The sequence below is a fragment of the Fusarium venenatum genome, assembly GCF_020744135.1.
Source record: "Fusarium venenatum strain MPI-CAGE-CH-0201 chromosome Unknown EDB82scaffold_1, whole genome shotgun sequence".
Taxonomy (NCBI): domain Eukaryota; kingdom Fungi; phylum Ascomycota; class Sordariomycetes; order Hypocreales; family Nectriaceae; genus Fusarium; species Fusarium venenatum.
Window position 1 is genome coordinate 4,084,017 of NW_027072129.1, and position 16,075 is coordinate 4,100,091.

At 47.8% G+C, this 16,075-nt stretch overlaps 6 protein-coding genes and 1 non-coding gene across 7 annotated transcripts; 6 read left to right on the forward strand and 1 right to left on the reverse strand.

Annotated features, from left to right (window-relative positions):
- Positions 1-154: 154 nt before the first annotated feature.
- EDB82DRAFT_470850 (uncharacterized protein) lies at positions 155-1,325 on the forward strand (the record flags this gene model as incomplete). Its single annotated transcript, XM_065607956.1, has 3 exons — positions 155-944; positions 1,003-1,059; positions 1,219-1,325. The coding sequence occupies 3 exons, from the start codon at positions 155-157 to the stop codon at positions 1,323-1,325; spliced, it is 954 nt and encodes a 317-aa protein (XP_065465506.1).
- Positions 1,326-2,070: 745 nt separating this feature from the next.
- On the forward strand, positions 2,071-4,191 carry EDB82DRAFT_486057 (uncharacterized protein). The gene is made up of 2 exons (XM_025730981.2): positions 2,071-2,178; positions 2,267-4,191. The coding sequence occupies exons 1-2, from the start codon at positions 2,109-2,111 to the stop codon at positions 4,069-4,071; spliced, it is 1,875 nt and encodes a 624-aa protein (XP_025590052.1). The 5' UTR covers positions 2,071-2,108; the 3' UTR covers positions 4,072-4,191.
- Positions 4,192-4,515: 324 nt separating this feature from the next.
- On the forward strand, positions 4,516-7,247 carry EDB82DRAFT_486058 (glycoside hydrolase superfamily). Its single transcript, XM_025730980.2, has 3 exons — positions 4,516-6,233; positions 6,285-6,680; positions 6,733-7,247. Exons 1-3 carry the CDS (start codon positions 4,690-4,692, stop codon positions 6,854-6,856), a joined length of 2,064 nt encoding a protein of 687 aa, XP_025590051.1. The 5' UTR covers positions 4,516-4,689; the 3' UTR covers positions 6,857-7,247.
- A 437-nt stretch (positions 7,248-7,684) lies between these two features.
- Positions 7,685-9,819, forward strand: EDB82DRAFT_486060 (uncharacterized protein). Its single transcript, XM_065608252.1, has 2 exons — positions 7,685-8,663; positions 8,715-9,819. The coding sequence occupies exons 1-2, from the start codon at positions 7,887-7,889 to the stop codon at positions 9,450-9,452; spliced, it is 1,515 nt and encodes a 504-aa protein (XP_065465507.1). The 5' UTR covers positions 7,685-7,886; the 3' UTR covers positions 9,453-9,819.
- On the forward strand, positions 9,713-9,786 carry EDB82DRAFT_t16. Its single transcript has one exon. It is a non-coding gene; the product is annotated as a tRNA-Val (tRNA).
- Positions 9,820-10,106: 287 nt separating the features above from the next.
- On the reverse strand, positions 10,107-12,197 carry EDB82DRAFT_456453 (amino acid/polyamine transporter I). The gene is made up of 2 exons (XM_025730978.2): positions 11,202-12,197; positions 10,107-11,146 (listed from the first exon to the last, which is right to left on the reverse strand). The coding sequence occupies exons 1-2, from the start codon at positions 11,902-11,904 to the stop codon at positions 10,263-10,265; spliced, it is 1,587 nt and encodes a 528-aa protein (XP_025590049.1). The 5' UTR covers positions 11,905-12,197; the 3' UTR covers positions 10,107-10,262.
- Positions 12,198-13,716: 1,519 nt separating this feature from the next.
- Positions 13,717-15,662, forward strand: EDB82DRAFT_486062 (uncharacterized protein). The gene has a single exon (XM_025730977.2). It carries the CDS (start codon positions 13,819-13,821, stop codon positions 15,445-15,447), a length of 1,629 nt encoding a protein of 542 aa, XP_025590048.1. The 5' UTR covers positions 13,717-13,818; the 3' UTR covers positions 15,448-15,662.
- Positions 15,663-16,075: the final 413 nt, after the last annotated feature.

Consider the following 16,075-nt stretch of genomic DNA (forward strand, 5'->3'; position numbering starts at 1 on the left):
CTGCCATGTTGTAATTTGACGATCATGCACGACGCCTCACGAAGATCAACTCAGCCTTGCAACGTGGAAAAGACGAGGAATATTACATAAGACAGGGACAGGCCCTTTTGAATTGGTCCTGGGACTAATCATCCATCATCAATTACATTTCACTATGAATTATCCGACATCCTCAGAAAAGAAAAGCATGCTGAATGCTGACAGGGACGAGGACCTTTCAGCGTCTGCTCCAGCTTCATCATCTTCATTGTTGGACCTTCCTCCATCATATGACACAACCCAGTCTCAGCCAGCACCTCAACTCCAACATGATCAACAATCACAACCCTCAGAAGACTTGCCCATTCTTATCATCGACGACTGCAAAATCTACTCTGCGTACGCACCAACTCGTACTCTCTATAGACTAAGCAACCCAGTATATGACGCAAATCGTACCGTCTACGGCATCGAAAAATTTCGCTATCGCACAGACGACACAGGCACCGAGTCTAAACTCAAGCATGTTGAAGATCATATCTACGATATAAGCCGCGAGGTTCAACTTAGGGCACTGCCAACTATACACATCAAAGGCTTCACGAGCAGCAAGCGCACTTATAAGAGCGTCAACATTGTAGATGCCACAAAATTAGGGGGAGGTTACAAGGTTGAAGAAGACAATGCCGACAAAGATGAGATACTTCGAACCGAGCGGCCCTTCAAAGATCTTCTTAACCAAGGACGCGGCAACACTGTTGAGTGGAAGGATGCTTCGGGACAAGTCATTGCTATCGAGACGAAGCTGCAGCGTGACGAGGAGAAGAACGTCGTGGAACCACCTCGTCTTGCCATCAAAGCGGCAATTAATGACAAGCTGTATGATTTGTTGGTAACGAGTTGGTGTGCGGTTATTTGGAGAGAGGCCAAGCATGATTTGAAAGAGCCTTTTACATGGCAGAAATGTAAGTAAACTCGCTCGTATTGCATGTGTTTCTGGTCACAGCTAACATTTTTATTTAGTCAAAGATAGGGCGACGAATTTGCCTCGCAAAGCCCCGGGTTTATGGCATGGTTACGGTATGTTTCCATGGTGACGATCAGTAACGCCTTTGAACTCCTATGATACCAAGCAATCTCATTGAAAATTAAATTCTGCATTCCACTGGCGTGGCAATTCCTTGTTTGCTGGCTGTATTTCCGTACTTTTGTATTTTGGCGCACTATGTCTGTGACTAGTTTTGGGTGTTGGTGATGAATGGCGTCTTTTCGGCCAACGATCGCCATTGATGGAGATTGCTCCTTGCATACTATTGATTCGGCTTGAGCGATGTTCCGTTTCTTAAATTATGGAGGAAATTTGAGTTCAAGACATTAAAGAATTTAGTGAGAATTGATCTCGCTAAATAACGTCTTTCTTACAATTATGACCCGTCTTGGTCGGGGACAGTTTCGTTTGCTGAGACAAATGGCAACCTAATCGATTTGGATAAACTCTGGTTGAGATTTACATGCTCATCATCCCTCTTTCTTATCTCACATGGACATGGAACCGACCGGGTCATGTTTTGCCGTGTTTGCGTGTTTATAAAGCGGGTGATTATCGACCAGGATGGATGAGTGGATGTCGTTTTTTGAACCAGGGCATGAAATACGGACAAACTAAGCTTATATGCTCTAATGCTATAGACTCCCTCAGCCACTCTACCAGTCTTTGGACAAGCACTTTCTAGTCGCTGTCGAAGTATCTTCCGTCTGCTCTAACAAAAGCCTCCCGCTGCATTGTCCACCAGAAGAGTCAAGACTCGACGGCTCAAGTTTGAATAACGGCCTTGATACCTAAAAAGTCAGTCAAGCACAAGACTCACCTGAAAAGTGCCCCTTATTAGCGCGTCGGTGGCGTGAACTAGACGGTCGAAAAAGAAACAATTGGGCTTGGCGGGCGCCGGTTGTAATTTTAACGGGCGACAGGCTAACAGGGGTAGCTCAAGTCCCGTAGTCTGTCTACCTGAACCTCCCTGTCTAGGCGAGATGAATAAAACCAAAAGGCGAACCATCCCCCGATTGTTTTCTTGATACCTTTGGATTGATCCATTTGCTGTTGTAGATGGAAGGACAAAGAGTCGAATATGGCTCCGACAAACCACTTCGCCTTTTTGGCGCTGTCATTCCTTCTTTCTGGTCCATTTGCAGCTGCTGGTGAGTTTATTCCCTGAATTAGTGGAGACGAAAGCCCCCCTATCCACTTCAGCTCAGAGCTTCAATTGACCCTGACGCGTTTCTCCAGACTGTAACATTTCGGGCAACTACACCATTATCGATTCACCAGATGGACAAGACGGAATCTCATCCTGCAAAGACGTCGACGGATCATTATCACTTCTTTTCGACAAGAGCCCTACATCATGGCCTTCCGACGAGGCAACCGTCGATCTCGGAACCGTTAGTTCTCTTACTGGCAGCCTGGACATTTACCCCCACCACCATTCCAAAAAGACAACAGTTACAGCCTCGAGTTTAAAGTCCATCGACGGCGAATTCACGATATGGAACACGGGAACCGGCAAAGACAAAACAGTTGAGGAGCTTGACTTGCTCTTCGATGCCCTGGAACAAGTCGGCAAGGGCTATGTCATCACCAGCGCTTTCGCCAAGCTGTCCATCCAGCACAAGAAAGATGTCGAGGTCGGCGCTATGATGAGAGTCACCGAAACCGAAGTCGAGGAGCTCGTGCTCAACGGAATCCATACCGTCAACGGCGATTTTATGATTGACTCCAACAGAGACATGGAGGAATTGGATGTCCCAGCCCTGACCTACGCAAACAAGGGCTTCAGCGTCAAGGGAAACAACGCCCTCACCAAGGTCTCATTCCCTAAGCTTAAGCAAGTCAAGGGAAACTTTGAGTTCAACCAGAACGGTGCTCTAACCAAACTTCGTCTCGCCGCTCTCGAAAATGCCGCCACCATGTCCATCACCGCCAACGGCAAGGAAGGTGCCTTGCTACTCCCCTATCTCTCATCCATTGGAAACAGCACCACCTCGGCGACTTCTAATTTCAAGGGTCTCGACAAGATTGAGTTTTCGTCTCTTGGAAAGGTCAAGGGTTCTTTGACTTTTTCCTCAAACTATTTCGAGGATCTCACTATTCCGCTGTTGAAAGAGATGGATGGTGGTATCACCGTTGAAGATAACCCATATCTCACGACCTTTGCTCTACCCAGAGCTACTTATGTTGATGAGTTGACTATCGATAGCAACGATGAACTCACAAATGTCACAGCCAACGCTCTCAAGTCTGCCGGCACTATTGCGATCAAGGGATCTTTCACCAACGTTGAATTTTTCAACCTGAAAGAGGTCACTGGAGACTTCAAGGTTGTGGGTGACAAGTCTATGGACTGCAGCTGGTTTGATGCCAATGTCAAGAAGATCGTCAAGGGCAAGTATACTTGCGTTGGAGATCACGAGGAGAAGCAGAGGAAGTCGAGCACCGGAGGTATCGAGGACACTGAAGGCAACCCGAAGGACTATATGTCACCTGAAGACGAAGATGACAGTGATGGGAGCGGCAGCAGTGGGGGGAGTGGAAGTGGAAGTGGTGGTAGCTCAGGTACTGGCGGCTCTGACGACAAGGCAGGCTCAGGGGGAATGTCAACTGGTGCCAAAGCTGGTCTCGGAATCGGCATTGCTATTCTCGTCGTCCTCATCATCGTCGGAGCAGTAATGTTCTGGCTCTGGCGTCGCCGTCGTGCCGTTTCACAGCCCAACAACGACATTAGCAAGCAACCGGACTTGACGGGCCTCGATCCACCCCGTCTCGGCAGCAGCGGCGGTACATCAACATTCTCCAGCATCTTTGACGGGCGGCAAAAGATGGGTGTCCACACTCGGATTGTGGCCACGAACCCTTTACCCAGCCCATCTCCTAGTCTGGGCACTTTGAATTTCGGACGCACTTCGCTTATCGAAAGCTCTGGTACCTTTACTGAGAAGAGCCTTGCTGCGTGGAAGACTATTCGCAGAGTGAGTGATTCTTCCGGTGCATCTAATCCTTTTGGAAAGGAGGGAGCTGGCCCGTTTAAGGGTTGATGAGGAAGGAGTTATAAAATGCAGCACATTCGGATTTTCAGCGTAGCGATACCTCTGTCTTTTTTTTATTTAATTTTTTTTTATATAAACTAGAAGAAACCATTGGCAGGAAACATCCTGTATCTCATTATTTCATTTGGTAATAATTTAATACTGGGAGTTTGTGAATATCTTGTCTGCAGCATGTCTACCAGATAAGGATGTCAATCTAACCATTCATTTACACCAGATGGACAAGATAAATCATGCTTATCCGCCAGACCCTGAGAAAAAAGAATATGAAAGAAAAGCTGTACCACATTAAAGAGTCCACAAGAGTTGTGCTACGACCAACTTCAAGACAATGCATGTGGAGATTGATCTCCAGCTTTTTTTGACTTGAGCTTCATCTCGCCCTGTGAGGCTTCGTACTGAGACCCACCTGATGCTGATTACATACGAGACATCCCCTCATTGAAATCAAATAAGAAACAAGTGATCGACGTGCGTTCAAAACTTTTAAGAAACATCGAACTTGTCATCTTCAATTTGAATTTGTCTCGTTATATTCATACTCATCTATCAATTGCTGCAGGACAACATCCCTTTCCACATTACACCACTCTGAACTTATTCAAGATGACGTACCCCCGTCCTGATTTCGAGCGTAACCCACTTCGATGGGAATCCCTCAACGGACAATGGGATTTTCTCTTTGATGATGGCGATGCTGGCCTTTCCGAGAATTGGCAGCGTTCCGGTCTCCCTGAGGAAGTCAAAGTAACTACATCCACTGCTTCCCGCAAAGAAGCAGGCCAAAGCGACAGCGTTGTCCAGAAGATTATGGGCGAGGCCCATTCTCTTATCCAGAACAACGTCTTTACCTCATCCACCCAGACTTCAAACTCAAAAACCAAGATCAATGTTCCCTACGTCTTCCAGTCTCCCGCATCGGGAATCAACGACCGTGGTGTTCATGAGGTTTTATGGTATGAGCGTGCTATTTCAGACTTGAGATCCGCACAGGAAAAAGAGAAGAATCAGAGACTGGTTCTGCGGTTCGGAGCTGTTGACTACGAAGCTACTGTTTGGGTCAACGGAGAGTATGTCGGTGGTCATCGAGGAGGTCACGTTCCATTTGAGATTGACATCACTGATGCCGTCAATGCGGCCAAGGACGCTACTACCCACCGTGTCACCATTCGAGTCTATGATTCAGCTTATGATCTGACCCAGCTTCGAGGCAAGCAGTACTGGGCTGCCAAACCAGAGACCATATTCTACACACCCTCTGGCGGTATCTGGCAGTCTGTCTGGCTTGAAGTTGTTCCTTCAGCTCGTATTGCTGACAGCTCTTCGGGCACCGTTATCAAGTCCAACGATATCCATTCTGGTCAACTTCGCAGCACCATTGCTACCAAGGGACGACGTGTAGGCAGGGACTATAGCGTTGAGATCGAGGCTAGCTTTGCTGGTATTCCTGTGGCCAAGTCTGAGAAGAAGGCTCTGCCTCGAGAGACTAGTTCGGTCGCCGTTGAGCTCAACGTCCGTTTGTCAGAGGAGCAAAGATCTAAGCTACCCCAGTCTATTCTTGAGAATGCACCTCTTGAGAACGACTTTGCCTGGCGCGATGGTGTTGCGTTGTGGTCTCCTGAGCACCCTCAGCTTTACGACCTCGCCATTCGCTTGTACGATAATACAGACAACATCATCGACGAGGTCAATACCACAACCGGCATGAGAAGCATCAACTGGACAACAGGCGACGGTACCTGGCGCCTCAACGACAAGCCATACTTCCAGGCCCTGTGTCTCGACCAGGGATACTGGCCTGAGACCTTCATGACGCCCCCAAGCTCTGAAAGCCTCAAGCTTGATATTGAACTTGCCAAGAAAATGGGTCTCAACGGCTGCAGAAAGCATCAAAAGGTTGAAGATCCATTGTTCTACTACTGGGCTGACAAGCTGGGTTTCCTCGTCTGGGGCGAGATCGCCAATGCTTATGCCTTTAGCGCTGGGTACATTGATCGTTTCAACGCTGAGTGGACTGAAGCTGTCAAGTTGGTTATCAACCGTCCTTCTGTTGTGACGTGGACTCCTGTGAACGAAAGCTGGGCTTATCCTTCGCTTGAGGATAATGCAGAGCAGCGAAACCACATCCGCCAGCTGTACTATCTTACAAAGTAAGGCAATGCCTCTTCTTTAAACCCAATCATCCACTAATGCTTGGCTAGGAATCTCGACGATACTCGAAGTATCAATGACAACTGCGGTTGGCAGCACGTGCTTACTGATCTAACCACATTCCACGACTATAGTGATGGCCCCGAGATCGAAAAGACCTGCTCCACTCTTGAAGGCATCATAGGTCCCAAGGCCGGCGGTCGTGGCGTTTTCCTGAAGCCCATCCCCGGCGTTGACGAGGGCTCAGCTCATAAGCCTGGCGCACCTGTCATGAACACCGAGTTTGGCGGTGTGAACATAGCTCCCGCTAAGAAAGAAGAGGGCGCTGACCTGGACTGGGGCTACACCACTGCCACAAACCCAGATGATCTCGTCAAGAGAATCGAGCGTCTTGTCAACGGTATTGTCCTTGGAGGACACTGCTGCGCGTTTGTGTATACCCAACTGTAAGTCAGGTCTGATTTTGGTTTGATGTGTTTATACTGATGCTTTTTGCAGTGCCGATATTGAGCAGGAAGTTAATGGACTGTATACCTTTAACCGAGAGGAGAAGCTAGACCCTTCCAAGGTGAAGGCGGTTCTTGATAAGGCTATTGGGCAGTATTACAACAGAGTACGATAGATGATTTCAAGTCAGAAAACTTGGCTGAATTTGTAATGACATGATGTGAATAGCTTGAAAAGAATAGAACCGAGGCATGATTTTCAAGTTTACTGTCCTCACACGTGATAAGAATCAAATCCGTCGACAGTGTGTTGAATGTTTGTTTATATCATTTTATGTGGAGTTGAGATGATCATGGCGTTTTATCATGCTCTTCAACCGACCGTTTCAACGTCGAACCGTAGAGTTAGATCATCGCAATGCTGCAACAAGACCTACAATTGAATAAAATCATGATACGTGCCCTCCTTCATCACTCTTTGCAAACAGGCCATCCTTTCACATTCTTTTAGTTGTCTATTTCAAGATAACTAGTCAATCAGTTGAGCTCATACCAGCCGCATGGAGCTTTAAATATCGAACATGGCCATGGAAAATTCATTTATCACAAAACGTTAAATCAACACATATAGAAATTATAACACCCCGAATTAGCCTAATCACACAGCCATTTCGAGGCCTGCTAAAATCATGGGAAAATCGAATGATATTTTTGCTTTTGGGGGACATGGTGCTAGTCCTCGCCTAAGAATGCAACCATTCCGGGTGTTGACAACAGCTACAGAACACCAAAAAGAAGCTTAAAGTCAATCATCAAGAGTAAAAAGACTGCAACATGGCCAATTTCTCTTTTAAAGTAGAAATCAATTTATTTGACCGCCATCATTGGCCGTAAAACCGCATCATGAGTTCATGACTGCGGGGATCAATAAAGCTGTCATATCACGTGACTATACATGAGACAGGCTCAGCTCATTCACCCTCAGCAGACTCGACACTCCATGATGTGGCTGGGGAGAGATCATCGCATTGTGAGCAACACCAGAAACCACCACGGCGCCAGACCCGGCATTTTGCCCGCGGTTGGGACCATTATACATCATCTATACATACCACTAGTCGCATATCTCAATTGAATGTCATAGCTATACGCGCCGACCACCGTCCTTCTCTCCCTGCCTTGCCTTGCTCTGCCCTGAGCCGCGCGATGCCTTCGTCACGGCCAAACGCGCAGTCGCCCATCATCGAGGCCGACGCTACTCTCGACAATAACATTGACACCATCCGTATTCCAGAACCCTACGGTACATATCTACAAACACGCGGCGCCCGCGCAGCTCGTCGGATCTACAAGGCCATGGGCGTTTGGCCCTGGGACATCGTCCCTGAAGCACCTCCAAAGATGTGGGCTATCAATCTACTCGAGGATCTGGCCCTCGTTGCGGATCATGTTGCCAGGAATCCGGGCGACACGCTGCAGGATCTCCAGTCGGAGCTTCGCAAGTCCCTTGCGCGCGATCGCAAACCTTCGTACGCTGGCAAATTGATGGCGCAGGATGTTCACGCTGCCAAGAAGCGCTTCGTGAGAACCCTGCCTCAGTCACCAGATGCTCAGGACGATACTGGCGATGATGGAGGTACCATCGAGAGGCGCTCTGGGCGAAGAAGAAGAACAGCAAATTACAGTGCCCCGGATTCACCAATTGATCCATCGCGATCGCGTCGACACACGTCTTCAGAGGAGAGCGAGGAGCACATGGCGTCGTCTATCACCGTCGCCTCAGAGTTTCCCCCATCTCCTCCCGTTCCTCGCAACGTTCGCCAGTTGAAACGGCCAGCTACCACAATACCCACTCCGATAGAGAAACGCATTCGACACAGCTCACCAGAAGGGTCGCGTCTCTCCGCGGCGCAGAGTTTGATGATGTTTAGTTCCCCGATGGCTACATTCCAAATGGCTTCGTCTTTCGGCCCCAGCGCAACTGTCAGTTTAGAGCAATTGACTTGTACAAAACTTTATACTGATATTCTGCAGGCCAACGCAACCCGCTCTCTCGAGCCTAATAATCTTCAAGAAGCTTTACAACCGGCGACCAACGTCTTTATCGCAGCTATCGATGCCCACGTCCGAACGATACGTTCTTCACTCGCCATCGCGCAACAAGAGATATTTCCTCACAGAACAACACATCAAGAAGCGATGAGCAAACTGCGCGCCGCCCAAGAACTCGTGCAGGCCATACACGACGACATTGCCGAATCACAAACGAAACTGCGACTGCTCATAGAGGAGACAGCCGCCGAAGACGCCCTGGCGCCGCAGCTACACGCCCTCCAGGAGAATAATATGACCCTACCACCCGAGATAGCCCAGGCAATACGCAGCTACGAAACGCGCCGAGCTGCCAAGGGCGAGGAGATCAAAAACCAAGAGACGGCCATCAGCTTGAAACGCGACGAACTGAAGCGAGCCACAGCCGACCTCGACCTGGCGGAGAAGAACTCGGGCGGCCTCGAGTCTGACATACAAGACTTGCAAGCCGCCGTGACACGTGGGACAGAAGCAGCCCGGTTCGCCAACATGTTTAGTGTAATGGTGCGGCTGGGCCCAGAAGGACTGGCAAATATTGAGCAGATATACCCCGAGATTGGCTCGCTGCTGGAACAGCTCCTCGTGTCCAAGAATAACCCGTCGTCACAGCAAGATAATCACCATGGACATCATCATAATAATAGCGTGGCGACGGATGGCGACGAGACTAATGGTATGTGAGGATTATTTTTTTCTACTTTTTTGAGGTCAAGTCACGAGTACAGCGATACATTTTTCAGTGTTTTCTTTACCACATAGTCGCGAAGATAGAGTTTCGCGTTTAAGTCAATCAATTGGGCTTGGAAGAGTCAATTCATATTCAATTCTCCCAGCTCTCCCATCAATCTCTACTTTTGACTCATGGCATTTGACTGTTCAACAATCGTTCGGGGTACGAACATGAGGCCTGTCGCGGCAATGTCTCCCAACAAAAACAGCTTGGTACTGTGGTCTAGTTGGTTATGACATCTCGTTAACACCGAGAAGGTCCCCGGTTCGAGCCCGGGCAGAACCTCATTTTTTGGTTTTGTTCATATTTGTTTACTCATCTAGAAGTTTTTATCTCTTCTTTTTGATCTTTTATTTCTTCCGGATCGTGTCCCATTCTATTCGTAGTCGCTTATAATTAGAAAGGGTTCTACATCAGTCGAGCAATATTGGATGTCTAGGGTGGCTATCGCGAATTGATGATATTGATTGAGTTTAATCGTCCTATCTGCACCAATGCCGAAAACGAGTCTGTATTCATCAAACCGTTATGCTAATTTACTGTTAGGGCAAAATTATATAAGTATTAAAGGGCGTACTGGTGAATCCGTATGATCATTGACTGATGGTTATGTGGTCCAATTAAGGATCACGGTCACACAGTAACTTTAGAGTCGCCAACCAAAGTGTCAAACAGCAAGATTCGTAGAACAATAAACAACGATTCATTTATACACATACAAAACTACCTAGAGTACAGGCTTTTCGGTATTATCTGCCAAACTAATTAGAATCCTTTTCTACTTTATCGCTTGTATCCTTGTGTACAGGCGAACTACCTTCTTGACCTTTGAGGACCTCCACACCTGGCACAAAGCCATTTTCGTCATGCACGGGGGGTCCGGTAAAGTTCTTGCGAGCATAAGCAAGATACCAAATGATAGCAATGGCAGCGAATCCAGCAAAGACGACAGAGGCGTAGTTCATGGTTACTGCATCCACAGGTAGAGAAACAGGCATGCAGAAGATAACAATAGAGAACACGATCCACACAACGCAAATACCATTGATGAGAGGTCCAAACTTGCCCAGAGGGAAGGGGGAGTGCTTAACAATCTTGCGACCTCGGAGAAGGTTGACGCCGACAGGAACGCCGTAGGAGGAGGCGAGACAGATGGTGGCGACACCAGTGAAGGAGTTGAAGGCGGCGGTGGAACCGAAGTAGATACAGCCAAGAATACAATCGACGATGGTGGAAAGGATGAGAGCATTGACGGGCATGTCAAGACGCGTGTTGACCTTGCTCCAAAGCTTGTAACCGGGGATAGCTCCATCTCTGGCGAAAGCGTAGGTGCAGCGCGACGCGGCGGTGAGAGCACCAATGCCTGCAAACATGAGGATGCCGAGGATCAGGAAGAGGAGACCAAAGCCACCGGCAGCGGAACCGGTGACGACCTTGAACAAGGTACCAATGGGTTGAGAGTTGGCGACCCCCAGAAGCATCTTGACGTCGGGAAGAACGAAGAGAATAGGGATGAGGTAGATGATTCCGGTTACACCAGCGGCAGCGACGGAGAGGACGATGGCCTTGGGGACTTCACGTTCGGGGTTCTGGACTTCTTCACACATGGAAGCGACCATGCCATATCCAGTGAGAACATATGCGCCTGTAGTTAATTAATTAATTGAGTGCTATGCAAGAGTGAGACTTGGCGTACGTACCTTGCAGTAGTCCGACAAAAAAGGACCATGCAGCAGGCCAGCCACTTGCCGAGGCATCGTAGTGCGTAAAGACAAACTCAGCGGATCGTCGCTCGGGAGCCATGACGAGTATGGTAACGATAATGATGATGACACTGGCGCCAGTCCAGTAAATGCAGACTTTGTTGATAAGATCCAGGTAACGGGAGCCGAAAGCATTGACGAGAGCGCAAACAAGCATGACAGCCCAGAAGCACAAGACAGTCTGCCACGCGTTGGCGACAAAGTCCTCGTTGAAGATGGTGATGGCGCTAAGAATGAGCTGTGCGCCCGAGAAATTGATCGACAGGGTAACTGTCCAGTTACCCACCAGAGTGAGCCAGCCATCGACGAAGCTCACGATGGGCGCGTATCGAGGCGTGCTGAGCATTGCGCTCCAGTAGTAGACACCTCCAGCGGTAGGGAAGACAGCGCAGATTTCTGCGAGAGAGGCGGCGATGCAGAGCGAGATGAGAGAAACGAGGACCCAGCCCCAAAGGACGGTGACGGCCTGGCCGTTGGTCAGGGTGATGTACATTGTTGTCGAGAGGCCAAAGGGGACGGCCATGATGGCAAAGGAGAGGCCCAGAACACTGAGCATGCTGAGGTTTCGAGGGAGTTCGGCCTTGTAGCCCAGACGGGCGAGGGCCTGATCAGCGTCGCCGCTGCGAGAGGATGACTCCATTGTTGAGGGAGCAATTAATGTGTGTATTCAATGAGTACTTGTACAGCCAAGAGAAGAAGTATGAGTGTGTTGATCAAACAAATTAATGGGTAGAGTAAAAGAATTAAGATGGAATTAATTGAATGTCAAGGTAAGAGAAAGAGGGAGATTGGGGTATTAATTATCATTTAAAATAATAAATATAGAATCAAGATGGAAAGATGGCCCGTCCGTCTGGGCTTCACGAAAGGAAAGAACAAGGGCTAGAACTGACAGGGCATGACTAGCAGGCAAGTTAGTACCTAATGGTCGCTAGTAGAAGGGGGGCTGATTGCTGATGAACTCTCCACGATTTGAGCCCGTCTTGTTATCCGTATCACCATCCTGAAATAGTCTAGTCTGTCTGGGGTACGATCATCTAGTGGCTTGACATTTGGTCATTGTTGCTGCTGATCAACACAAAACAGCACAAGAGACAAGAACGCGGCTACGATTGATCGACAGCGCGGCTAATTGTTTCTAGAGGTTATATCACTCACTATATGTATGATGGCAGTTAGTAGATAAAGAGTTCGGCAGATGTAGGAACGTAGATAGGTGATACTCTACGGTGCTATACTGCCGATATCCCGGGCTATCAGATAACAAGCTGAATGACACTCCACCCGATAAGTATGGAGTCATTTCCCCAGATTGAACGAGGATTAACATGAGCTGGAGCTGATACTATCATGGTCTAAGCTTGGTAAATAAAATGATACCAGTACGTAAAGGTAAGCGGCTTGATAAGTGACCCCACCTCGAGATAACCGCGCACCGAAGCCGCTCCATCGCGTCAACTGACTTTACTGGCTCTCTCCGCATTTCCCACGTTTCACTCTTAGATTCCGGGCAGCTTTCTTGTTTCTCCAATGTGGAGAGACCCTGTAACTTGTGCTAACGGTATCCGTAGCATCATACCTACCATGGGCGAACGGTTGTCCCAGAGAGAGACTGGCTTTCTATGGCTTGAGGGGTAACATTGCAATTACGCACAATTTAAACATTGTGTCTTGTGATTGGGTACCAAAGGATAACTAACTACATACGCATGATCAACACCCTTGATCTTATATAACCGCGCTCAGTCTGGGGAAACGGAACGTAGACCACATGACACTGCATTCAATGACAACTAACTACATAGAGATACCTAGCACACTAAATCTCCCACTCTATGGCAACATACGACGGTTTCTCACGTTGTGTATGTAAAGGTCCAGCTTGATCTAGGTCTGACATCGAACGCACTTTTGCTTTGGCGGCATCTATACACATACATCAAAGGCTGGTTAATCTAGTAGGAGACTCAAAGAAGATTTCATATAGATAGCTTGACGGTAGATGGTTCTTTTATGTACAGCTTGGATTCATGTACGCTTAGATGTGGCACAGAGTGACTTATATAAGTGCGAAAGTCTCCATGTACATGCCTGGTATACTGAGTTGGTTAAGAGGGTAGTAGATTTTTCGAATAAGCAGTATTAAGAAAAGACAATATTTCATTTACACAAGTTTCTTGATGGCGTTACTTGAGCAGGCTTGTGGTAACAGTAACACAGATGTCGGAATTACTATTTTTCAACCTGTTGTTTCGCCAATAAAATGTCAGCCCAGTTAGGCATAGCCTCCCTCAGGGTATCAGAAAAATTGACCGCTGGAAGCATGAGAGACGAAATTAGTAGGTCACTTTATGCACCTTAGACCATAGCTCTAAGACTACTTATTTTTATACCCCAAGACTTGGGAGGCAATTTTTTCTGCTACCCAGTAGCCTCCTTCCTCTAGGCACCAGTTCAAAAAGCGCGACGTTCGTGTCGATCCCATCATAAGCCATTTATTAACACAATAAGCCAAAACACTCCGCCAGCTTTTGTTAGTTGACACGCAACCACAATGGAAAAGCACAAAGCCTTTCTTCAGGGCGTTTTGGATGAGAACTCTGCCTTGACAGCTGAGATCAATCAGCTGACCTCTCAATCCCAAACACAGTCCCAAGAGGAATTCAACACCGCCATCAAACAATGCCTCCTGAAGATTTACGAGGCTATTATCCAAATGAGCCAACACCGTGGTAATCCACGGACGCCTAGATTGAAAGTCATCGACGCGTGGAAAAGCTTACTGCAGCCCATACAAGCCCTCACCCAACTGCCCTTTGGAGATTTCCTTACCGCACGCATGTTGCTTTACCTTGCCATGGGTTTACGAGCTCAGCACGCCCTCGATATGAAAGTTTCTAAAGCTTTTGCTTCTAAGCCCAACTTTCCCCTGGACCAGATGGATATAGCCATGGATAACACTTTGCTAAAAGCTCTTGGAAAGATTTGGACCGAGAGTGACCGCAGCGAGGAGTTTGACTGGGTTTTCGGCGAGTACAAAATCGGATATTGGAGGCCTGAGGATAGAAATGAGGAAGACGTACAGATCCACTACCGTATTGCTCAGGCACTCTCTCCGGCTGACCTCGCATCTCTGGATGGCATTGGCGGAAGAAGTTTCGTCTTTGCAAAGAAGAATGAGGTGGACGAGGACGATGATCAAGACTTCTGGGCGCCCTTCTCAGGAAGCATTCCCGGCGACCACTACGAACGAAGCCGGTCCCAAATTCACATCCCCGATGATGATGAGGTGGAGGCTGATGAATGGGTTTACAAAACAGTTGGCACAGACGGCCCAATCCGCGAAATGATTGACTGCTGTATCGTGCGCGAACAGAGAAATTATTGTACCGGTTTGGGTTTTTTCCCACGTTCGCGTCAGTTTATCGTGGATGCGAGACGAGTAGGACAACTATTCACGGCTGTAAAGAAGCGCATTCTCGCGGAAAGGGGGCTGTCTTATGCTGGAATGCCTCCAGAAATACGAGCTGCCATCATTGGATACCTCGATCCACCATTTCGACATCCTTATTTGTCAAAATTCGATATTATCAAGGCATACGCCCCGTTTCCAGACATATCAAGTTGTTCTGAATGCAATCAGGAGAGCCAGACATGCCCTGCCAAGAGCATGTATATCTGGAATGTACCGCTGCGTACATTCTTTGTATTTCATCGGACCAAGACTAATATTGGGCTACTCTGCAAATATGGCACAGACTGCCAAGGTCACCACGAAGATAAATCGTGGAAAATCTCCCATGAAGTATATTTCAACGAGTACGTGGAAAAAATCGTCAAAGATAGATGCGGAAGTGCCACGACTTTATCTCAGGTTGGATTTGCCCCCGCAGCAGAATTCACATTACGAGACAGAGAGGGAGATGAGAAGCGGTCGAGGAGACTGTTTAATGATCGAGGACCTATCGAGGATAGTTCGAATGAGCAGCGGAGCAATGGAGGATTGTGGGGATTGACGGCATCTATGATGCACAATAAGATTCTTCTTGGATCGTGGGAGGGAGTTGATGAGAGCTCGACTTGTTCGACGGCTTCGGAATGGGCTTTGGCACGTTGTCTTGCTGATAAGGAGTGTGCTGAGACTGCTATTATGAAGATGCATAATCGCTGTGACCGATGCTAATATCTTGGCGTGATCTCTTGGTGCTCAAACATGACTACCTACCTGTCAAGGTGACTAGTTGGATATTTGGTGCGGTAGCCCCAGGGTATCAGAAAAATGACCGCGGGAAGCATAAGAGACGAAATTAGTAGGTTACTTTATGCTCCTTAGACTATGTTTCTTAGACTATTTATTTTTATACCCTAAGATTTAGGGGGGTCTTCTGTATCGGCCTAGAACTGTCCATCATGACAGGGAACAGAAGGAATGACTAGAATCGTCTTTGAATATCATTTCAAAAGAGACAGCGGCGTTTACGGTATCGATTTAGTGGCCAGTAAAGTATCGCTGTTCAAAGCATGTTCCAGGTAAACATATGTTGGCGGATGTCTATGTAAATAATCGACAAGTCTGGGACGATGATAGACGAGCGTGGTGGCCATGTCTCAGGAGTTACAGAATCTCAAATGGAGTCGTTGACAACATTTTGTCCGGTACACCATTCTCCCAAGACCTGGCCAGTCAAAGTACTTCAGTACCAACTGTGGTGCTACACGTATGGTCTGCATTGTCCAAGGAATAAATCAAGAAAATAGGGACGAGAAACTTGCTAAAAAGTCTGACATTATGAACCCAAGACGCAGGTATC